The 24604-nt window shown below is 39.9% G+C and overlaps 1 protein-coding gene across 1 annotated transcript in view; it reads left to right on the plus strand.

Annotated features, from left to right (window-relative positions):
- Positions 1-24604, plus strand: part of GAB2 (GRB2 associated binding protein 2) — a 185537-nt gene that overhangs the window by 115868 nt on the left and 45065 nt on the right. The window contains exon 2 of the mRNA XM_059069510.2: positions 17005-17305. Within this exon, the coding sequence (XP_058925493.1) occupies positions 17005-17305 (301 nt within the window). The remainder of the gene's footprint in view (positions 1-17004; positions 17306-24604) is intronic.

The following is a 24604-nucleotide window of genomic DNA, read 5'->3' on the forward strand; positions in this document are numbered from 1 at the left end:
CTTCGAGACCCAGTCCAGGTATCACCTGTGCTCTGCACCACTCCCTGACTGCTCCCAAGCAGAGTGCTCTCTGTTCATACCTCTATTGGAGTCCTGACCTCAGCATGCTGAGTTACCTGTGTACATACCTGCCTGCCCTTTCCAGGGATCATGAGATCCTAAAGGACCTGGCACTGATAGGCACTGACATTTGTCCACATTTGATAAATGTTGATTGAATGACTGGAAGGAGGAAGGAGAATAAATACTAATGGAAAAAAAAAAAAGAAAGTGAAGGAAACAAAAGAATGGATTAAATCATGAATTTGATGAGAGCACATGGAAAGGACCTCTGAGTCATTCTTGTGGTAACAAACTGGTTCTGGGTCCAAAATAGGACACATGCTTAAAACCTGTGTTGCATATATATGGAATCTAAAAAAAAAGAAAAGGTTATGAAGAACCTAGGGGCAGGACAGGAATAAAGATGCAGATGTAGAGAATGGACTTGAGGACACTGGGAGGGGGAAGGGTAAGCTGGGATGATGTGAGAGAATGGCATGGACATATATACACTACCAAATATAAAGTAGATAGCTAGTGGGAAGCAGCTGCATAGCACAGGGAGATCAGCTTAGTGCTTTGTGACCACCTAGAGAGGTGGGATAGGGAAGGTGGGAGGGAGACACAAGAGGGAGGAGATATGGGGATGTATGTATATGTATAGCTGCTTCACTTTGTTATAAAGCAGAAACTAACACACCATTGTAAAGCAATTATACTCCAATAAAGGTGTTAAAATAAGTAAAAAACAAACAAACAAAAACCCTATCTTAGGACTTCCCTGGTGGTGCAGTGGTTAAAAATCTGCCATTGTAAAGCAATTATACTCCAATAAAGATGTTTTTTAAGAAAAAGGTCAAAGAAATACCAATAAAACATCCAAAGAATTTTTTTAAAAAAAACCCAAAAACCTGTGTTAAATGAGTAAGAGTTTGTTGAGTCACCAGAAAGGGGAAACCTGGCTTCAGGATCACCTTAATTTAGGACACACATTTCATCAAGGTCCATCTTTTTAACTCTGCTCTCTCTTTGTTGTTCTTAGACTCCAGAGGGTGGTCCTTGCAACTTCAGGCTCTTATGCCAACCTTCTCTCCAGTGAAGGAGAGAGCCCACTCTTAGTAACACAAGCAAAAGTCCTAGTGTTGAATTTTATGACTGTTTGAGCTGGCTTGGAGCTCGTGCCCATTGCTGAACCAATCACTGGATGAAATGTATTAATTGACTTAATTTAGGTTCCCATGATCCACCCCCTGAAGCCTAGGGTTAGAGTCAGTTTCACATAAAAGACATGCACTTTTCCATGGTATCTTTCATGTTTATGGTGTCTGTGTACTATCTCACCCAGGATAGAGATGGTTAGAATCCTAGAAGTGTTACATTAGCAGATCATCTGACTAAGAGGTTTTGTTTGTATGTTTTTACCAAAAGAGGGAGCAAATAGACATTCTTTCCTTTTATTTCTTTGGTATACCTTTCACTGAAGAGTTATATAGTGCATAACATCTGTCAAGCACTGTGCTAAATTTTGGAGCTAAAAAAGCCTCTGACCTTAGAATGGACTTGTCTTGTGGTAAGATAAAGTTCATCCTGTGCCCAAGGAACAAGGAAGGTTCATTGGAGTCAGCGAGGACCTTTATTACCCAAATGAATGAGTCAGGAGCATATAACTATGATCCTAAGGGATTTGGATTTGAGGACTGGAAATAACTTTGGACTAGGAGCTGAGACCTAGATTCTAATTCCTCTATCGACATGACCTACTAACTGTGAATTTGACCTTTCATAAACTCTGTGGCCAGTGTTTCTCAAAGTGTAGTCAGCAGTTCATCTGCATTAGCTTCTCCTTAAGTTCTTTCTGGACCCTAAGCCCTGACTCAGTGGACCAGAAGATTGGGACTGTGATCTCTTCAAATTGTTTAATTTCAATGAACCTCATTTTCTTCATCTGTAAAAAAAAAAGGGATTTATTTGCCTTGTAGCATTGGTTTGAGGATTAAATGTGATAATGGATAGAAAGCACATGGAATCTAGCAGGAACTCAAGTGCCTTTTTTCCTCCCTCAGAGTGTAAGATCACCATGGTCCAGAGTAGTTGAAGGACACCTAGAGGAAGGATAGCAGGAAGCTCTTTCTCACTCAGGAGGTGTTTCTCCAGAAATGTGTGTATGTTACATAACCCGCTGGACTCTCTTATTGTTTGCTGTTAACAGTTATGGGCCATAAGTAGCTTACTGTTCTTCATGCTGCAATGTGTTGGGATACAGTTGTACATCATGTACTCACAAGTCAGATCAAATTCTTCTTCTGTCTTTGTGATTATTTGAGCTGGAACTCAAACTACATCACCACCTGCAGTTTTACCAAGAGACAGGTAAGCGTGAGTGATGAGTGTGTTATGGGTGGATTTTTTTTATATATAAAGCAAAGAGCTTTTGAAGATGCAAGTATTATGTTTTTAATGTCCCTGACTAATAAGTTCAATTTATTGATATCATCCAGTAACCTCAGTTAGATTCTAATTAACTAACTATAATCTTCACTTAAGAGGATTCTCCTGGTTTGTTGGCAGTTTTGGGCTTTACCCTCATCAGAAAGATGGAAGTTAAAAGGATACGCCCATTTCTAGGAGTCACACAAAACCCTCTTCCAAGAAATGTCTTGACCCTTCTACAACTTTAGCACAAGGCATGTGAGATTTGGTATCTGGAAAGATGGTTTGAGGCTCTGAGAAGTCCTTAGTCATCAAAGAAAAGTTCTGTTATCTTTAGTGTAGTACCTAAGGCAAGGCAGAAGATTCTGGAGTTTCAGAAATATTTTCAACTGTCAAGGCTGAAACTAAGGGAGTTCTAGTTAATACTTGGTTTTGTGGAAGAACACATCCCTCTATTCCAAGAATGAATAATCTGATTAAATGAGGTGTTACCATGTCAGATTTTCTGGTTAAAAATACATAAGGTGGGCTTCCCTGGTGGCACAATGGTTGAGAGTCCACCTGCCAATGCAGGGGACACGGGTTCGTGCCCCGGTCCGGAAAGATCCCACATGCCACGGAGCGGCTGGGCCCGTGAGCCATGGCCGCTGAGCCTGCACGTCCGGAGCCTGTGCTCCGCAACGGAAGAGGCCACAACAGTGACAGGCCTGCGTACCGTAAAAACAAAAAATAAAAAAAAAAAATAAGGCTCTCATGGTTGGAAGAGACCTTAGTTCCTTTCTTTCTACTGATCCACTGCTCAACTCTCCCTCCCTACCCACTCCTAGTCTAGGCCAAGGACTAGCAAGCCAATCTTGTCCACCACCTCTTTTTCTACATAGTTTTATTGGAACACAGCGACTCTCCTTTGCTTACAAATTGTTTACAGCTTCTTCCATGCCGCTATAGATTTGAGTAGCTGTGAGAGACTGTATGGTCTGTGAGGCTTAAAATATTTACTCTCTGCTCTTTACAGAGAAAGTTTGCTAACCCCTGCTCTAGGCTAACTCCTCTTTAGTATCTCTGACGCTGAGTAGTTCAGTTTCCAAAGGATCTGCTTTGGACCACTCTTTTAGAAAATTCTTACTTACACTGAGCCAAAACTCTGCTTTTCTGTAGCATGCTCCTGCTGGCCCTAGTTCAGCTTTAGTATATGGGATTACCCCAAATCAATCAAATCGTTCTTCTGTGCATTAGCCCGTTATATCTCAGAACACAACAGTCATGACTCCTGGCAAAACCTCATGAAATCCTGGTACCACTGGATTTCAAGACCCTTTACACCACCAGAACTGAGCACAGCACTCCCGTGTGATCTGGCCAGTGTAAAGCTGAACTGGGGTCCACCTCAGTTTTCTAGGTAGCAGGAGCAATAGGAAGAAGTCATGTCTGCATTCTACATGCTTGGAGACCTTGGAATATAACCCAAAGAACAGAGACAGGTTCATGAGGGATATGCACTCTCCACTCAAAGCAAGAATGATGCAACTTCCGGGCCATATGTACCCATGGTGTGCATGTCTGTGGTCTGGGTGGTTGTGAAACGTTTTTTTTTTTTTTTTTTTTAGTTTTGTTTTACTGGATTTGGATACAAAAGGAAAACAGTCACTTCTGTTTCATCAGAGAAGGTGGTGGCGGTTCTGTTAATCATAGACACAAGTGGAAGGTTCTAACTTTCTTGAGGGTTGGCCCTTACACCATGTACTTCTTTAAGCCCCGTTGTTGAGTAAAGTGACTTGCATTGTCTTTTGTGCTCTGTCTCCCTGCCATCATCTCTCACTGTTGCAGAGTATTGCAACAGCTTCTTAGTTTTCCTGCCTCTTGTGTTTCCTTTCTCTGGTTGGTCTTCCTCATTCTGCCATTTAAGGGCACAGCGATAACTATCATTTCTCTGCTAATCTGTTCTCTACAGTGGCTCTCCATTATCAGTACAGAAAAGATTAAAAATTCTTAGGATGGTGTTGGCTTTCCAGGACCACCAGACTCTTCCTTTCCTCTTTCTTTTCCACATTCAAAAAAGACTGTTCCACATTCTCTGAACCTGTCATATTTTCCCATACGCAGGTCTTGGTCATACTGTGTGCTCTATAAGAACTGACCCTTTCTCCTTCTTTCCCAAAACCATATATCAAACCCTACCTTCTTTACTGTTCATATTCATTCATGTTCATTTCTCTGTGGTGCTCTCTCTCTCTCCCCCTCTCCTGCCCATCCCTAAATGTTTGATTCTCTGCTTCAGTGGTCTAATAGCATATTGTGTCCCTATTATGGTGCTTATAAAAATCTGCTTTTTATTTTAGGGATATATGTTCATCTCTTATCTCCCTGAATTGTGGTAAGCATTGTAAGTTGAAAGGAAAGTTTGGGTCTTGCCTTCTTTCTTTATCCCTCAAAGCATTTAGCAGAATTTGTGCTTGTTTTACTGAATACTATATAGAAGGAGCTCATTGATTAGTCATGAACAGTGAAATCGCAAGAAGAGTTGAATTGGAAGTAGATGATTTTGAATCTGAGAGACTGGAAGAATCCTGATACCTTTAACCAAAATTCAGAGGAGTTGCTGATGTGTGGTACGCGGCAAGACAAAGGACAAAATAGTGCCTCTTTAATGGTGAAAAAACTATGAATTGGAAATCTGGGGATCTTTCATAATGATAACTGTTTTTCCAGTTACATGATCTCAGAATGTCCTTGGGCTGCTTTAGAGTCGATAACTATGTTCTTGACATGTGTCATGCAGAGTTTGGTCCTAGCTGCTCTCACACTTAATAATTGTACTTAATTCTCAAATCAGTATTATTAGCTTTGTTATTTTCCCTTTTATATATTTGGTTATTAAGGCTTAAGAGATGTTAAATTTGTCCACGTTTGTAGAGCAAGAACTAGGACTATAATTTGGGTCTTTTTACCCTAATCTCAAGCTTTGCTTATCCCACTCTGCATCATCTTTCTCATTCTGTTCTCCTTATTTCTCTGCATTTGTGACCCTTGGTTTGAGTTTTTGTTGATCTGAATTAATAGTGTTTCTTCTACCTGGATGGCTTATACCAGGAATTAGGCATTAAGTGAAATAAGTCAATTAGGCTAAGTGAAATAAGCCAGTCACAAAAGGACATATATTGTGTGATTCCACATATATGAGTAGTCAAATTCAAAGATACAGAAAGTCTAATAGTGGTTTTCAGGGACTGGGTATAGGGAAGAATGGGGAGTTAATGTTTAATGGATACAGAATTTCAGTTGGGGAAGATGAAAAAGTTCTGGAGATAGATAGTGTTGATGGCTCTACAACAGTGTGAATATACTTAATGCCACAGAACAGTACAATTAAAATGGTTAAAATGGTAAATTTTATAATATGTTTTACCACATTGAAAATAATTTATTTTATTTTAATAAGAAGAAAACTAAGCCATAGGATTTGGACATTGCTATGCAGGTGATAGGGAGCCATTAAATTTTTGGATAGTGAAGGGGAATGACATGATCAGAGTTTTGCTCTGATCAGAAGATTAAACTGGTATCATTTATAAGTATTAATTTAGGATAACTTGTTAGGAAGCTATGCAAACAGTCCAGACTATAGATAACAAGCACTTGAAACAGGAGTGCAAAAAGGCAGGTATGATATGGGCTGTTATGAATGGTGTTGCAGTAAACATACTTTTACATGTATTTTGGTGAATATATGTACACAGTTATTTGAGGTAAGTACCTAGGAGTAGATACAAGGTCCTGAGGTTTGAGTATGTTCAGTTTTAGTAAACACTGCCATCGTTTTCCAAAGTGATTATACTAACTCACATTCCTACTAATGGTGTGAGAGTTTTTCCACATCCTTCCGCAAACTTAACTATTGTCAGTCTTTTTCATTGGAACCATTCCGGTGGTTGTCTTAGTGTTATTGATTTGCATTTTCCTAATGAGTAATGAAGTTGAGATCTGTTTACATGTTTATTGCCATTTGGGTATCTTCTTTTGTGTAGTGTCTATGTAAACTTTTGCCTGTTTTTCTATTGAGTGGTCTTATTCTTGCTAATTTATAGACTTTTTTTTATGTGTCCTGAATATGAGTCCTTCATTGGATATATGTATTGCAAATATCTCTTCTCACTTTCTTGGCTTGGCTTTTCATCCTCTTAACGGTGCCTTTTGATAACCAGAAATTAAGTTTAATGTAGTATAATTGATTACTTTTTCTGTTGTCTTAGTACCTTTTGCGTGTTCGGGAAATCATTGCCTACCCCAAAGTCAGAAACATGTTTTCCTTTGTTTTCCTCTAAATACTTTATTGTTTTATCTTTCACATTGGGTTTATAATGATCTGAAATTAATTTTCACATGTGGCGTGACATAAGGATCAAGAATCTTTCTTTTCCCATGGTTATTGAATTTACCTAGTGCCACTTATCAAAAGGACAGGTTTTTTTCTCCATAGCACTGCCGTATCACCTTTTTCTTCAGTCTAGTGACGATGTATGTAGGGGTCTGTTTCAGGATTCTTCTGTTCCCTTGGCCTATTAGTGTATCTTTTAGCCTCTGCTTTTAGGCTTTCTTCCTAGTGGCTAACGTTGGTTACACCCAAATGGCCCTGGTAGTGGAAAGTAAAATGTATTAGTTATTTATTGCAGGATAACAAAGTACCCCAAAGCTTACTGGCTTAAAAGAGCAATAAATGTTTATTATTTCATGTGGTTTCTGTGATTCAGCAATTTAGGAGCAATTTAGTTTGGTGGATTTGGCTCAGTGTCTCTCATGAAATTGCAGTCAAAAGTGCCTATAGCTGCAGTCATCTTGACTGGGGCTGACAGATCTGCTTCTAAGAATGGCTCTTTTTCATAGCTGTCAGGAGGCCTTAGTTCTTCATCTTGTGCATTCCTCCTTAGTATTGCTTGAGTGTCCTTACAATATGGCAGCTGATCCAAAGGAGAACAAGAAAGAAGCTGCAGTGTCTTTTATGCCTTATCCTTGGAAGTCACACACTTTCATTTATGCAGTATCCTATTGTTCCTCCTTATTCTGAATGAGAGAGGACTACATAAGGCTACACTGGGAAATAGATTCATTAGGGGCTATCTTGGAGGCTGGTACTACACAGAAAAATAGGAGAAGCTGGCTGGTATCTTATTTATTTGTTTGTTTCCCCGAGGCAGAGACTCATGTCTGCTATTACAGTGAAGATTTCCTAGAGCTGACAGGTAGCTCGATAGGTTTAGAAATTCTGGTGACTCTTAGTTCACTCCATTTTGTGCCCTCGTGCTCAGGGATCTGAACTATAAAGTTTATTTATATTTTCATGTGATTCCTTAAGAGTCCATCTCCATCCCTGAGTGGGAAAGATTGAGGACAACTGGGTCTGGTTATAATCATTCGCCAACTATGAACCTTTCCCTCCATGATCTTTACTTCTCTTCTATGAACTTTCTAATTCTCTAGTGGATACGTTTTTTTTTTTAATTAAACTTTTTATTTTGAGATAATTTTGGATTCACATGTAGTCATAAAAATAATAGAGATCCCAAGTACCCTCTACCAGTTTCCGCCCAGTGGTAACATCTTCCAAAACTGTGCTACAGTATCACAACAAAGATGTTGGTATTGTTACAATCAAGATCCAGAACATTTCCATCACCACAAGGATCTTTCATACTGCTCTCCTATAGCCACACCCACTTCTATCCCAGTCCATCCCTCTCCTTAACCACTTCCAACCACTAATCTGTTGTCTATTCCTAAATTCTGTCATTTCAAGAATGCTCTATAAGTGGGATCACACATTATGTAACCTTCTGGGATTGGCTCTGACAAAATTCAGCATAATTCTCTGGAGATTCCATTCAGGATTTTGCATGTGTCAATACTTTGTTCCTTTTTTTATTGCTGAGTAGTGTTCTATGGTGTGGAAGTACCACAGTTTATTTACCACTTACCCATTGAAGGACATCTGGATTGTTCCTGTTTGGAACTATTGTAAATAAAACTTACATAAACATTCATTTACAAGTTTTCGTATGAATATGAATCTTCATTTCTCTGGGATAAATGCCCAGGAGTAAAATTGCTGAGTCATATAGCAGTTGCATGTTTAGTTTTTAAGAAGCTGCCAAACTGTTTTCCAGAGTGGCTATATCCTTTTAGAGTCTCACCAGCAATGTTTGAGTGACCCATTTTCTCTGCCTCATTGCCAGCATTTTGCGTTGTTACAACTTTTTTTTTTTAACCATTCTGATAGGTCTGTGATAATATCTCTTTGTGGTTTTGTGTTTTCCGAATGGCTAATGATATTGAACACCTTTTCATGTGCTTATTTTCTATCTGCATATGCTCTTCAGTGAAATGTCTCTTCATATCTTTTGCCCATGTCCTAATTGGTTTGTTTCCCTTTTTAAACTGTTGAGTGTTGGGAATTCTTTATATGTTCTCCATATTCTCTTTTGTCAAATGTGTGGTTGGCAAATATTTTCTCCCACTCTGTAGCTTATCTTTTCAGCCTCTTAACCGTCTTTTGCAGAGCAAAAGTTTTCAATTTCAGTGAAGTCTAATTTATAAATTTTTCCTTTTATGGATTATGGTTTTGGTGTCTAGTTTAAGAACTCTTCACCTAGCCCTAGATCCCAAAGATTTCCTCCAATTTTTTCTAAATGTTTTATAGCTTTACATTTAAGTCCATGATTCATTTGGAGTTTATTTTTGTATAAGGTGTGAGGCTTAGATTGATGTTCATTTTCCCCCCCTATGGATGCCCACTTGCTTCTGCACCATTTGTTGAAAAGGCCATCTTTCCTCCACTGAATTGCTTTTTCACCTTGGTCAGAAATCAGTTGAGCATATTTGGGTAGGTCTATTTCTGGGTTTCCTGTTTTATTCCATTGTTCCTATGTGTATGTCCCTCTACCAGTATCACATGGTCTTGATTTCTGTAGCTATACAATAATTATTGAAATCTAGTGGACTTGTTTCCCCACTTTTATCTTCTTTTTAAAAGTTGTTTTAGCTGTTGTACTTTCTTTGCCTTTCCATATATGTTTGTTTTTTGGGTTTTGGTGTGGTTTTTTTTGTGGTACATGGGCCTCCCACCACTGTGGCCTCCCCCATTGCGCTGTGCTCCGGACGCGCAGGCTCAGCGGCCATGGCTCACGGGCCCAGCCACTCCGTGCCATGTGGGATCCTCCCGGACCGGGGCACAAACCCGCATCCCATGCATCGGCAGGAGGACTCTCAACCACTGCGCCACCAGGGTAACCCTCCATATATGTTTTAGAATAATTTTGTCTACATCCATAAAAACTCTTGCTGAGATTTTGATAGAAATTGTGTTAAATCTGAACATCAGTTTGGAGAGATGTATATGTTGTGTCTTCCAATCTGTGAACATGGTGTGCCTCTCCATTTAGGTTTTTTAAAATTTCTTTTATCAGCATTGTATAGTTTTCAGCATACATGTCCTGAACATGTTTTGTTAGATTCACACCTCTTTCATTAAAAAAAAAATGATTATAAATGGCATTGTGTTTTTATTGTGTTTTTATTTTCTATGCCCATGTGTTTATTTGCTAGTATACAGGAGCAAATCAATCTTTGTATGTTCATCTTATCAAGCATACCTTGGAGATATTGCAAGTTTAATTCCAGACCACCACAGTAAAGCAAATACTGCAATAAAGCGAGTCATATGAACTTTTTGGTTTCCTGGTATATATAAAGGTTATGTTTACACCATACTGTAGTCTATTAGTGTGCAATAGCATTATGTCTAAAAAACTATGTAATACCTTAATTTAAAAATATTGCTAAAAAAGGCTAACCATCATCTGAGCCTTCATCAGATCACTGATCACAGATTACCATAACAAATATAATCATAATGAAAAAGTTTGAAATAGTGCAAGAATTACCAAAACGTGACACAGAGACACAAAGTGAGCAAATACTGTTGGAAAAATAGTGCCAATAGATTTGCTTGACAGAGGGTTGCCATAAACCTTCAATTTGTATAATATGCAATGTCCACAAAGCATAATAATGCAACATGCAATACAATGAGGTACTCCTGTATTTTGTGACCTTGCCAGACTCACTTATTTGTCCCAGGAGTTTTTTCCTAAATTCCTTGGGATTTTCTATGTGGACAATCATGTCATACACATAGGGACAATTTTTTTCTTCCTTTTCAATCTGTAAACCTTTTTAAAAATTGAGATACAGTTAATGTACAGTATTATATAAGGTACAGGTGTACAACATAATGCTTCACAATTTTTAAAGGTTATGCTCCATTTATAGTTATTATAAAATATTGGCTATACTCACTGTGTTGTACAATATATCCTTGTAGTTTATTTATTTTATATGTAATAGTTTATACCTCTTAATCCCTGCCCCCTATCTTGCCCCTACCTGCTTCCCTCTCCCAAGTGGTAACCACTAGTTTGTTCTCTATATCTGTGAGTCTGTTTCCTTTTTGTTATATTCACTAGTTTGTTTTATTTTAGATTCCACACATAAGTGATACCATGCAGTATTTGTCTTTCTCTGACTTATTTCACTTAGCATAATGCCCTCTAAATCCATCAATCTGTATGCCTTTTATATCCATTTCTTGCTTTATTTCCCGACTAGAACTTCAGCACTATGTTGAATAAGAGTGGTGAGAGCAGACATCCTTGCCTTGTTCCTGATCTTAGGGGGAAAGCATTCAGCCTTTCAATATGAAGTGTAATGTTGGTGTTGGTCTTTTGTTGATGCTCTTTATCAGATTGAGGAAGTTCCCCCTCTCTTCCTATTTTTTTGAGTTTTTATCATGAATGGGTGTTGAAATGTGTCATATGATTTTTTGCATTGATTGATAGGACCATGTGGTTTTTCTCCTTTAGCTTATTACTGTGGTTGATTACACTGATTGATTTTTTTTTAATATTGAATCAATTTTACATCTTTGGTATAAACTCTACTTGGTCATGTTATATAATTCTTTTTATATCTTGCTGAATTCTGTTTGTATTTTACATTTAAGTCCGTGATCCATTTTGAGTCAATTTTTGTAGGAGATTTTGTACAGATGTAAGAACAGTCCTGAAGAAGCTTTCCCCTTAAGAACATATTCAGGACTCAAGTTCCTGTATTTCTCCTTGCATTACGTGTCAGTACTCCAGCAGTAATTTTTCATTTCTATATCATGGGGTACTTTCAAGCTGAAGTGCCCAGACTCCCTTATAAATATTTATTACAGTGTCCTGCACTCATCAAAATGAAGGGAACAAGATGCTGAAAAACTCACGTCATAGAGAATCCACAGCATACCTTTATCTTATTCTCTTTTCTGTAATCCTCTTTTTTGTCCTCCTTTCCTACTTCTTACTGTGAAAGCTTACTTAACTTTTTAAATTGCATTTATTAGTTTGGATAAATGAATACATTGATTGAATGAAAAAAAAAGTCAACAGATCTTTACTGAGTTCCCATATAAGCTAAGTACTCTGCCGAGTAACTGTTGGCCACACAGGACCCTAACATCAAGATGCTCGGAGCGTAAAGGGGAGGAAGACATATGAGAAATTGAAATGTCAAAGATGAGTGAAGAAATGCCACAGAAAGCACAGGTTATTAAGGGAACAAGAGACAGGAGCACCAGCTCTATGGGAAGTTAGTAAAGGCCTTCCAGGAGAAGTGATATTTAACCTGGCACTAAGAAAATATAGGAATTTTCCAGATAGATGAGGTGAGGTGAAAGGCATTCTAGGAAGAAACGTCAGCTTGTGCACAGACATGAAGTCATGCAATTATGTGGCACATTTGGAGAATAATAAGTAAACTGTTATGTACCTGTAATTTCTGTAAGACCAGGAATTCATGCTGTATCCTCAGCATCGAGGATGATGCCTGTAGCATAGTGAGCACTAAATAAATATTTGTTGGATGGATGGATGGATGGCAGGAAGGAAACATAAATGAGACCAGGGAGATAAGAGAGGTTCAGTGATAAAGAGCCTTGCTTAGTAAATGCCTACCATGAAGACTGAAAGAGGAATAGGAGGAGATTTTATTCATCGTCTACTTGGGAAGAAACAACAAATACTAAAATATCTGTAATATGTTCTGAAAAAAAAAAAGACATGACGTGAAAAGTACATTAAAAGTGTTATGATGGTTCAGAGGAAATAGAGGTCCATTTTAGCTGAGGGGATCAGAGAAGTTGTCTTTGGAGCTAGACTCTTTGGAGTTGCTTATACTTAGTTCTGAATTGTATGTCCCCCAAAAACACATACGTGAAGTTGGAGCAGAGAGTGTTGTGGCAGAAGAGCGATGTGAATTTGGAACTAGACTAGATGGCTTTGCCTGCTCTCTCATAAATTTATCAGCATTTTGTAGGCAGCCATTTATCAGCCTGCACCACTTCTTGCAAGCGGAACCTGACAGGCTCCGATGTTATCTGTAGCAAACACCTTTTTCTTGTTTATGAGAGTGTCTGCGTGTGTGTTTATGCTTGCACCTGCACACCAGTGATTTGAAGGCAGCTCTTTCTACAGAGACAAGCACTAAAGGGGGATACATCAACTGAAACCAAGCTTCAATACCTTTTAAAAATGCACCTTGCTACCCACACACTTTCATTATATGCATGCACGCGCACACACAGATGCACACAGAGTTCTGTAAGTAATGGCCTGGGCAAGATTTTAGGTGACTGGGGTAGATGGTACTTATATTTATTTCCTCATCTCTATCCTATACCTTAATCTTCACTTCCACCAAGGCTCATCAGGCACCAGTTATATCCCCATGACCTTCTAGATTCTGTAAGGAGTTCATGTAAGAAAATGATTCATTAATTAATCCGATACATACTTATTGATAACCACCTATGTGCCAGGCGCTGTTCTAAACACTGAGGATGCAGCATGGGATAAAAAGAACCAATCCCTGCCCTCTTGCAGTTTACATTCTGGGAGGTGGGTAGAATCAACAAAAATGTGGTGTTTTAGGTGAGATCAGTATAGCAGAGTAAGCGGGAGACTGTGAGGGTTGGGTGGCCAGGAAAACAGTCTGTCCAGTAATGTGACACTTGAATAGTGACTTCAAGGACAAAATAAGCAATGGGACTGTCTGGGGCAGGAGTATTGCAGGCAGAGGGAACAGCCAGAGCAAAGACCCCGAGGCAGGATCGTGTGACCAGTGTGGCAAGAGCAGAATGGGCGAGGTGGAGAGTGGCAGGAGGTAAGGAGAGTTGTGGAATGAGGGACTGTCATACTGGCCCCACTGGCCATTGTGAGGACTTTGGCTTTTACTCTGAGTGAGACAGAAAGCCAGTGGAGACTCGGTGCAGAGAAGTGGCATGCTCTGATTTGCATTAGCACCCGTGTTGAGAGTAGATTGCAGGATGAAAGCATAGAAGCGCGAAGACGACCAAATGGTGGACTCAGTCAAGTGAGTTAACAGTGGAGGTGTGGAAAAGTGAGCAGGTCGTAGATGTATTTTGAACTGTTCGGACCAACGGGATTTGCTGTTGGGTTAGATGTGGAATGGGAAAGAAAGGAGTTGATGATGACCTCAAGATTTGTGGTCTGAGCAACTGGAAGCCTGGAGCTGCTCGTAACTGAGATGGGAAAGATTGCAGGAAGAACAGGCTTGGAGGAGGATATCAAGAGCTCAGTTTTGAGCACCTTAAGTTTGAGATGCCTATTAGTGAGGAGTTGAATATAAGACTCTAGAGTTCAATCGACTGGTCTGGGCTGCAGATATAAATTTAGGAATTGCAGCAGTTAGATGGCTTGCAAAGCTGTAAAATGGAATAAAATAACCTAGGAAGTGGGTATAGAAAGAGAAGAGTCTGAGAACTGAGCACTGGGGCATTCCAACATTTAGAGATCAGGAAGATGAGAAGGAACCAGCACTGGAGACTGACAAAGAGAGGCCAGGGAGATAGGAAAATTGAGAGTGAGCCCTGAAGCCAAGTGAAGAAAGTGCTTCAAAGAGAAGGGAATAATAAACTGGTATCAGATGTTGCTGAGAGATCAAGTGAAATGCAAACGTTGCTTTAGCAGCATTGAAGTCTTTAAGACCCCTGTTGAGTTATTTTAGTGGGGGGGTGGGGGGAGCTGGGGGAAGCCTGATTAGATTGCTTCCAAGAAAAGAATGGGAGGAGAGGAAACAATGATTAGTACTATAGAAAACTCTTTGAGGTTTTACTGTACAGAGGAGCACAAAACTGGGCCATTGCTGGAACGGAATGTGGGATCAAGTCAAGCTTTTCATTTTTTTTTCTTAGTTGGGAGAAGTTGGGGTCCTGATGGGAATGATCCTAGGAGGGAGGGAAAATGCAGTGATTCCAGAGATACAGTGATGTCCGTGTGTAGGTGAGAGGGGATGCTCAAGTGGAAGAAGGTTGGCCTTAGAGTGGGTAAACTGTCCATGCTCCTTAGTAACAAACTACTTTTCTACAAATGCAGACAGATTGGTAAATTCGGTGATAGAACATGTGTAGATTCTCTTTTGCTTGCTTGTATTTTCTCATACCAAAGAGTAGAGGTGTTGGAGGTTAAAAGAGAGGGAAGTTCGGGACTTCCCTGGTGGCGCACCAGTTAAGAATCCACCTGCCGGGCTTCCCTGGTGGCGCAGTAGTTGAGAGTCCGCCTGCCGATGCAGGGGACACGGGTTCGTGCCCCGGTCCGGGAAGATTCCTACATGTAGCGGAGCGGCTGGGTCCGTGAGCCATGGCCGCTGGGCCTGCGCGTCTGGAGCCTGTGCTCTGCAACGGGAGAGGCCACAACAGTGAGAGGCCCACGTACCACAAAAAAAAAAAAAAAAAAAAAAAGTCTGCCAATGCAGGGGACATGGGTTTGAGCCCTGGTCCGGGAGGATCCCACATGCCACAGAACAACTAAGCCCATGCTCAACAACTACTGAGCCTGTGCTCTAGAGCCCGTGAGCCACAACGACTGAAGCCCGCATGCCTAGAGCCCGTGCTCCACAGCAAGAGAAGCCACCGCAATGAGAAGCCCGCACACCACAACGAAGAGTAGCCCCTGCTCATTGCAACTAGAGAAAGCCCGCGTGCAACAACGAGGACCCAATGCAGCCAAATAAATAAATAAATTTTTAAAATAAAATTTAAAAATAAAGAGAGAGAAGTTCAAAGACTGTTGCCAAAGAGCAAGAGAAAATCATGGACCAGGTAAACGTAGTAGGACTGTCAGGCAGCATAAGGGCTCACTTGAATTTAAAGTGAAGCAGCCAGCGTAGTTGTATGATTTTCTCCAACTACACATACAGCTGAATGGGAACAGGCGGAGAAGGATGAGCATTAGACTTAGCCAGGGGTTGTGGTTTCCCAGATAAAGGAGAGGAATGGAGAGAAAAAGCAAGGGAACGATGATAATGATGGATCACAGGAGCAAGTTAGGTAGGGAGGGAAGTGAGGACAGGGATAGAAGGTGAGAGTGCAAGGTGGCAGGATTAACGGAGTGAAGGTCCCAGTAGGTTGTAACGAATTGTGATGACAGTCTGATCCTTGGCATTTGCAGTGCTTTAGGGTTGTATACATAGTGCTTTGTGTGTGTTTGCATAATACAAACCCTATAAGGTAGGTAGGACAGGTGGTGGTGATGTTGACTCTCATTCTATAGATGAAGCAAGATCCAAAGAAGTAAATAACTTTATCTAAAAATCACACATTAAGTCAGTGGTAAAGCATAGACTCAACCCAAGGCTCTATTTTATATGTGATGTCTTTTTACCACTTTGTGTGGTGTCTGCTCACAGATTACTCAGTCTCATTGAAGAGATGGAATGTAGAAGACCACATAGGGAATATATAATCTAGTGTTAAATTCTATAGTATGACCGGATGTAAGGAGTTGATTCATTCAGTAATGTGTATTGAGTACTTAGTGTGTGCAGGGCTCTATTATAAGTACTAGGGGTATAGCAGTGAATGAGATAGGGAAATCCTGAAGTTATGTGCTTCAGAGAAGTTTTAGAACGGTTTCTGTGTGATTCTTCCAAGGCATCATGATTTGGTAAAAAGCACAGTGTACTGAAAGTTAGGAAACTCGTTTCTCTGCTACTTGCTATGTGTGACATTGTTGCTTCAACTCACCATGTCTTATTGGGGGACCCCATCCATAAACTGAGATGTTACAGTTTTGCAAGTTCCACCCTGACTGAAAGGTGAATCTGAGTCTGTATTCTAGCTTAATTGAATAATTGCTCTGAAGTGTTTTAGTCCTCATCAGACATCCTGATCTAAAAAGTGGGAATGCCACATCTCATCTCATAGCGATAAGACCCTGTCTCCATAGTGAAATGCTGCACTAACATGTATTCTAGTCATCCTTCCTTTTTGAGACTCTGCGGAAATATGAAAGGGAGATAGAGGCCATGCTCAGCCTGCAGGTGCAACAGTCCCCACCCTTAACCTGGTGACATCTGAGGACCTGTGAAAAGCTTTGAAGCAACTAATGACTTTCCACCCTCTTCTTACTCCTTCCTGTTCAGGCCTGGAAGAAACGCTGGTTTATCCTGCGGAGTGGGCGGATGAGCGGAGACCCAGATGTTCTGGAATACTACAAGAATGATCACTCCAAGAAGCCCCTGCGCATTATCAACCTGAACTTCTGCGAGCAGGTGGATGCAGGCCTGACCTTCAACAAGAAGGAGCTGCAGGATAGTTTTGTGTTTGACATCAAGACCAGCGAGCGCACCTTTTACCTGGTGGCCGAGACGGAGGAGGACATGAATAAGTGGGTCCAGAGCATCTGCCAGATCTGTGGCTTCAATCAGGCCGAGGAGAGCACAGGTATGGAACAAACACGGTGCTTCCTGGGAGGGGCTGGGAAGTTGGGGCTAGGATGATGACCTTCACATTCCTTGAACCAGGAGAACAACCTGTAGCTAAAGGCTTTCCTCTGTGGCCGAGGAGTAATAGGCAAAGGGTAAGAGTGTGAAGGGGTTCGCCAAATATTAGGGGGCCTGCTAGCACTAAATATGCTCAAGTGGGAAACAGATATGTTGGGGTTATGATGAAGCTCAAGGTACTTGATGGTGTTTCTTCAAGTACCTCCATGCCACCACGTTTCTCAGGTCTGCACCTTTCTCCCCTTCCCTCAACTCTCTAGCTCTTTGTGGCCTGTTAACTGTCAGCCATCCCATAGGGCAACTCACACCTTTATCCCTTCTCTGATCCATCTCTGTCCGTTCCTGCCATCTATTTCAGACCATCCTGCACAGTTGTCCTTGCCACTTTTTTTTTGGCAGGGGGAGGTTTGGGATCCCTTGTGATTATTATTGATGTATAATCCAGTGTTCATTATATTTACTTGGGAAGGGACAGTCAAGGGTGGGGGGAGAATTCTGATTTGTGTTGGGTTTTGTTAGCCTTCAAAAAAAAAGGGTAGCTCAACTTTTTAAAATAAGTTTTAAATTGCAGAAATGTTCTTTGACATTTGTTGGGGCTCATCCTCAACTCTGGGATGATTGAGGAGTAGGGTTTTTTTGAGGCGGATGGAGAGCCTAAATTAGTAGTTTCCTGAACCTGGTTACATATCAGAAGTGGAGGAACATTTTTTAAATGCTGATGCCAAGGACCCATATCAAATCAGTTAACTAAGAACTTCAGGGGTGGGACCTAGGCATTAGTGTCTTTTGAACACTTCATTCTAAGTAGCAAGGGTCTGGGCCTCAGCATCCATTCTCTGTACATAAATGAAGGCCTCATACAGTCTCTGATTCATATACCTGTTTTCTAAATTTTTTACAGCCCTTTAAAAACAAAAAGCATTCCTAGCTCATCAGCAACATCATCCTCATCTAGGAATCTGTTAGAAATGCAAATTCTTGGGCCCCACTCCAGACTTACTGAATCAGAAACTCTGGGCGTGGAGCCCAGCAATCTGTGTTTTGATCAGCCTGCCAGGTGATCTGATGCACAGTTAAGTTTGAGAACCACTGGTTTAGATTCTTGCTGCTCAGAGTGGGGTTTGTGGACCAGCAGCGTCAACCTCTCCTGGGAACTTGTTGGAAATGCAGAAGACTTCCTCCCAGACTTACAGAATCAGAATCTGCATATATTTAAAACTTCTTATTCTGAAATAATGTTAGACTTGCAGAAGAGTTGCAAAAATTGTACAGCAAGTTCCCATATATCTTTCATTCAGCTTTCCCTGATGTTAACATCTTGCTTAACCAGGTATAGTGGTCAAAACTGAGCAGTTAACATTGATTGGTACAGTACTGTTAACTGCAGTGTATTGGGATTTCACCTGTTTTTCACCAGTGTCTTTATTCTGTTCAGGATTCAATCCAGGATGGCATATTAGATTTGGTGGTTCTGTCTCTAGGGCTCCTCCAATCTGTGGTGACAGTTCCTCAGTCTGTCTTGTCTTGTTTGACCTTGACACTTTTAAAGAGTACTGGTTAAGTATTTTTGTAGAATGTCTCTCCATTTGGTGTTTTCTCATGATTAGATTGAAGTTTTGGGGAGACGACCACAGAGGTGATGTGCCTTTCTCTGCACATTGTATCAGGGGGCACGTGGTGTCAATATGTCTTATTACTGGTCATGTTAACCTTGATCACTTGATTAAGGTAGTATCTGCCAAGTTCCAACACTGTAAAACTACTGTCTTTGCTTATGTAATTAACAAATATTTTGGAGGAAATACTTTAATCATGTGCAAATATCCAATTTCTCCTTAAACTTCTGCACACTAATTTTAGCATTTATCAGTGGATCGTGTTTACAACCATTATTACTGTGGTATTCTAGTGAATTTTTCTATTTCCCTCAGAATCCACATTTTATTAAGATCCCTAGGGGATTTGTATGCACGTTAAAGTTTGAGAAGCTCTGGTCTGGATTATTTGTCCACAAACCTGGTGGCTCATCAGAATCACCCTAAAAACTTTTATCTAACTTACAGGTACTAATTCAGTAGATCTGGCTTAGGGCTGAGGAATCAATAGTTTTAAGAGATTCCTCCTACGGAATGGGAGGAATTATTTCCAAATCATATCTGATGAGGGTCTAATATCTAGAATATAAAAAGAATTCTTACAACTCAATAACAACAAGAAAAAGACAAATGACCTCATTTAAAAATGGGCAAAGGATCTGAATAGACATTTCTCCAGAGAAGATGTACAAATGACCAGCAAGCCCATGAAAAGATGTTGAACATCATTAATCATTAGGAAGATGCAAAGCAATACCACAAGCACTTCACACCCACTAGGATGGCTGTAATCAAAATATGGACAATGAACAACTGTTGGCAAGAATGTGGAGAAATGTACATTGCTCATACATCCCACCTCATACATTGCTGGTGGAAAGTAAAATGGTACAGCTACTGTAGAACACAGTGTGTCAGTTTTTTAAAACCTTAAACCTATGATCCAGCAGTTCCACTCCTAGGCATATACTCAAGAGAAATGAAAACATGTTCACACAAAAATTTATAGACGAATGTTCATAGAAACGCTATTCATAATAACCAAAACCTGGACACAACCCAAATGTCCATGTGACAGAGTGCGTGGGTAGTGAGCACTTTTAAGATCTACTCTCTTAGCAACTTTCAAGTATACATTTGTTACAGTATTGTTAACTATAGTCACCATGCTGTATATTACATCCCAAAGACTTATTCATTATATAACTGGAAGTTTGTACCCTTTGATCCTTACCCATTTCCCCTGCCCCACCCTTGCCCCTGAAAACCACCAATCTAGTCTCTGTTTCTATGAGTCTGGTTATTTTAGATTCTGCATATAAGTGAGACTATACAGTTTTTGTCCTTCTCTGTCTGACATTTCACTTAGCGTCCTAAAGGTTCATCCATGTTGTCACAAATGGTGAGATTACCTTCATTTTATGGCTGAATTTTATATATGTATATATAGATATATATATACACTATATATATGTATTTATATGTGTGTGTATGTGTTTATAGAATGTGTATGTGTGTGTATATATATATATATATATAAAATGTGATTTTTAAAATATATAGTCACATTTTCTTTAGCCATTCATTCTTCAGTGGACCTTTAGGTTGTTTCCATGTCATGCCTGCTGTAAGTAATGCTGAAATGAACATGAGTGAGTAGATATCTCTTCCAGATAGTAATTTCAATTCCTTCAGTGATATATCCATAAGTGTTTTTTTGGTTTTTGGGGGGGTTTTTTTTGTGTGGTACGCGGGCCTCTCGCCGTTGTGGCCTCTCCCGTTGCAGAGCACAGGCTCCGGGTGCGCAGGCCCAGCAGCCATGGCTCACGGGCCCAGCCGCTCCGCGGCATGTGGGATCTTCCCGGACCGGGGCACGAACCCGCGTCTCCTGCATCGGCAGGCGGACTCGCAACCATCGCGCCACCAGGGAAGCCCCAGTAGTTCTATTTTTAATTTTTTGCGTAAACTCCATACTGTTTTGCATAGTGGCTATACCAATTTATATTCCCACCTACAGTGCACAAGGGTTCCCTTTTCTCCACATCTCTGCTCATACTTACCTCATATCTTTTTGACAATAGCTATTTAACAGGTGTGAAATGATATCTCATTGTGGTTTTGATTTGATTTGATTTACATTTCCCTGATGATTAGTGATGTTGAGCACCTTTTCAGGTAGCTGTTTGCCATTTGAATATCTTCTTTGGAAAAAGGTCTATTCAGGTTCTTTGCCCATTTTTTAATCAGGTTATTTGACTTTTTGCTATTGAGTTATATGAGTTCCTTATATATTTTTGATATTAATCCCTTATCAGATATGAAGTTTACAAATATTTTCTCCCATTCCTTAGGTTGCCTTTTCATTTTATTGATTGTTTCTTTTGTTGTGCAAAAGCTTTTTAGTTTAATGTAGTCCCACTTATTTACTTTTGCCTTTCTTGCTTGTGCTTTTGGAGTCATATACAAAAAATCATTGCCAAGACCAGTGTCAACTTTTCCTCTGTGTTTTCTTTTAGGATTTTTATGGTTTCAGGTCTTACATCTTTTATCCATTTCAAGTTAATTTTTATGCATTGTGTAAGATAGGGGTTTTTTGTTTGTTTTATTTATTTTGTGCTGCATCGGGTCTTTGTTGCTACATGTGGGCTTTCTCTAGTTGCGGTGAGTGGGGGCTACTCTTTGTTGCGGTGCACAGGCTTCTCATTGCGGTGGCTTCTCTTGTTGCGGAACATGGGCTCTAGGCTCATGGGCTTCAGTAATTGTGGCACGCAAGCTCAGTAGTTGTGGCTCGCGGGCTCTAGAGCGCAGACTCAGTAGTTGTGGCATACAGGCTTAGTAGCTCCGCAGCATGTGGAATCTTCCTTGCCAGGGCTCGAGCTCATGTCCCCTGCATCGGCAGGCAGATTTTTAACCACTGCACCACCAGGGAAGTCCTAAGATAGGGTTTTTGTTTTTTATTTATTTTAACATCTTTATTGGAGTATAATTGCTTTACAATGGTGTGTTAGTTTCTGCTTTATAATAAAGTGAAGCAGTTATACATATACATATGTCCCCATATCCCCTCCCTCTTGTGTCTCCCTCCCACTCTCCCTATCCCACCCCTCAAAGTGGTCACAAAGCACCAAGCTGATCTCCCTGTGCTATGCAGCTGCTTCCCACTAGCTATCTATTTTGGTAGTATATATAAGTCCATGCCACTCTCTCACTTTGTCCCAGCTTACCTTTCCCCCTCCCCGTGTCCTCAAGTCCATTCTCTACATCTGCATCTTTATTCCTGTCCTGCCCCTAGGTTCTTCATAACCATTTTTTTCCTTTAGATTCCATGTATATGTGTTAGCATATGGTATTTGTTTTTCTCTTTCTGACTTACTTCACTCTGTATGACAGATTCTAGGTCCATCCACCTCACTACAAATAACTCAGTTTTGTTTCTTTTTATGGCTGAGTAATATTCCATTGTATATATGTGCCACATCTTCTTTATCCATTCATCTGTCAGTGGACACTAAGGTTGCTTCCATGTCCTGGCTATTGTAAATAGAGCTGCAGTGAACATTTTGGTACATGACTCTTTTTGAATTATGGTCTTCTCAGAGTATATGCCCAGTAGTGGGATTGCTGGGTCGTATGGTAGTTCTTTTTTTAGTTTTTAAGGAACCTCCATAGTGGCTGTACCAAGATAGGGTTTTAATTCCATTCTTTTGCATGTGAATATCCAATTTTCCCAACACCATTTTTAAAATTTATTTATTTATTTAGGCTCCACTGGGTCTTAGTTGTGGCATGAGGGATCTTTTAGTTGCAGCATGTGGACTTCTTAGTTGCAGCATGGGGACTCTTAGTTGTGTCATGCATGCAGGATCTAGTTCCCCAACCAGGGATTGAACCCAGGCCCCCTGCACTGGGAGTGTGGAGTCCTACCCACTGGAACATCAGGGAAGTCCCCCAACACAGTTTATTGAAAAGACTTTTCTCCTTTGAGTATTTTTGGCTCCCTTATCATATAATGACCATATATAGGGGCTCTCTATTCTGTTCCTTTGGTCTATGTGTCTGTTTTTGTGCCGGTACCATACTGTTTTGATTACTATAGCTTTGTAATATACTTTGACATCAGGGAGTGTGATACCTCCAACTTTGTTCTTCTTTCTCCAGATTGCTTTGGCTATTTGTCATCTTTTGTGGTTTCATATGAATTTTAGAATTGTTTTTTCTATTTCTGTAAAAATGCCATTGGAATCTTGATAGGAATTGCACTGAATGTATAGATGGTTTTGGATAATATGGACATTTTAACAATGTAAATTCTTCAAATCCATGAACACAAGATATCTTTCCACTTATCTGTGTTGAAGTTCTTAATTTTTGATCATGGAGCCCTGCATTTTCAGTTTGTGTTGGGCTCTGCAAATTATGTAGCTGATTGTGCCTGGACTAGATGTCCTGCCCTAGGAATTATGTGATCTTCCTTGAGGAAGGATTATGAGCCCCCATTTTACTCTTAAGTTCTTTGGTATAATTTTTGCTTCCTGTGCGGAATTTTTTGTTTTCCCCCAAAAATCTTTGTTATTTTAGGCTTTATGGATTTTTTTTATTTTTCATTTTATTTTATTCCTGATAAAGAAATAAAATACTCATGCAAACAAGAAGAAGAAAATAAGAAAGGAATTTTTTTTAAGTGGGAGAAAGAACCCATAGACCCCCTAGTCTCAAAGCTTTCATAAATGTGAGAAATAAGTCCAAGGAATACGTCAGCATTTTAGGAAATAGGTATAATGGGGTGGAGGAGGAACCAGAAAGCAAATTGCTTTTAAGTGAACTATTCCCTTGTGGGATTAGAGATGTTCCTACCACGAAAAACATATCCTTGAGATGTAGCAAAAATTACTCTTGGTGCAAATATTAAAATCACATATTTAAAAAATAATTATTGTCTGAATCCCTACTTTTACTATATAGAATTTAAGTATAATTCAAATTGAAATATGTAGAACTACATCATCTGGGCTTGCTTTCTTTGGTGGGAATATTTATTTGTTCATTCATATCATACATTGTTCATTTACTCTTTCATTCATCAAATTTTTATGGAGCACTCATTCTATGAGAGTCCCTGTCATAATCACTGAGGCTACAGACTATAAAGATGAACCATAGAGTTCCAGCCCTCAGACATCATAGTCTGGTGGAGGGGACAGACATAACCAGACAGTCATAGGGAAATTCTGTGACAGAGGCGTCACCAAGGATGGAGGCACCAGCCCATGCACCACCATCTCAGTGAGGGAAGAAAAGTAGAAGTATTAAGGGGGTGACAAATAATCAAGTCAGTATTTTTCAACAGCTTTGTCTATTAAACAGTATATTCCCTTTAACTTCTAACTTCTTTTTTAAGGGATTATTTTATTAGATGTCTAGTGGTTTAATTACCAGAGCAAGGGTATTATTTGTCTCTGATAGAGATTTAGGATTTTTTGTGAGATCTTTCTGATGAAGACAAATGGCCTTTTCTTCCCTCTCATAGGAGAATCTGGTATGTAAAAAGATTGATTCAGCCACATAATAGGTTATGTTGTAATTTAGAAGCTGTCTTGAAAGTATATATATTATATCTATAAAACCCTCAGGTAAGGAATGAGAGA

The sequence above is a fragment of the Kogia breviceps genome, chromosome 7, assembly GCF_026419965.1.
Source record: "Kogia breviceps isolate mKogBre1 chromosome 7, mKogBre1 haplotype 1, whole genome shotgun sequence".
Classification (NCBI taxonomy): domain Eukaryota; kingdom Metazoa; phylum Chordata; class Mammalia; order Artiodactyla; family Physeteridae; genus Kogia; species Kogia breviceps.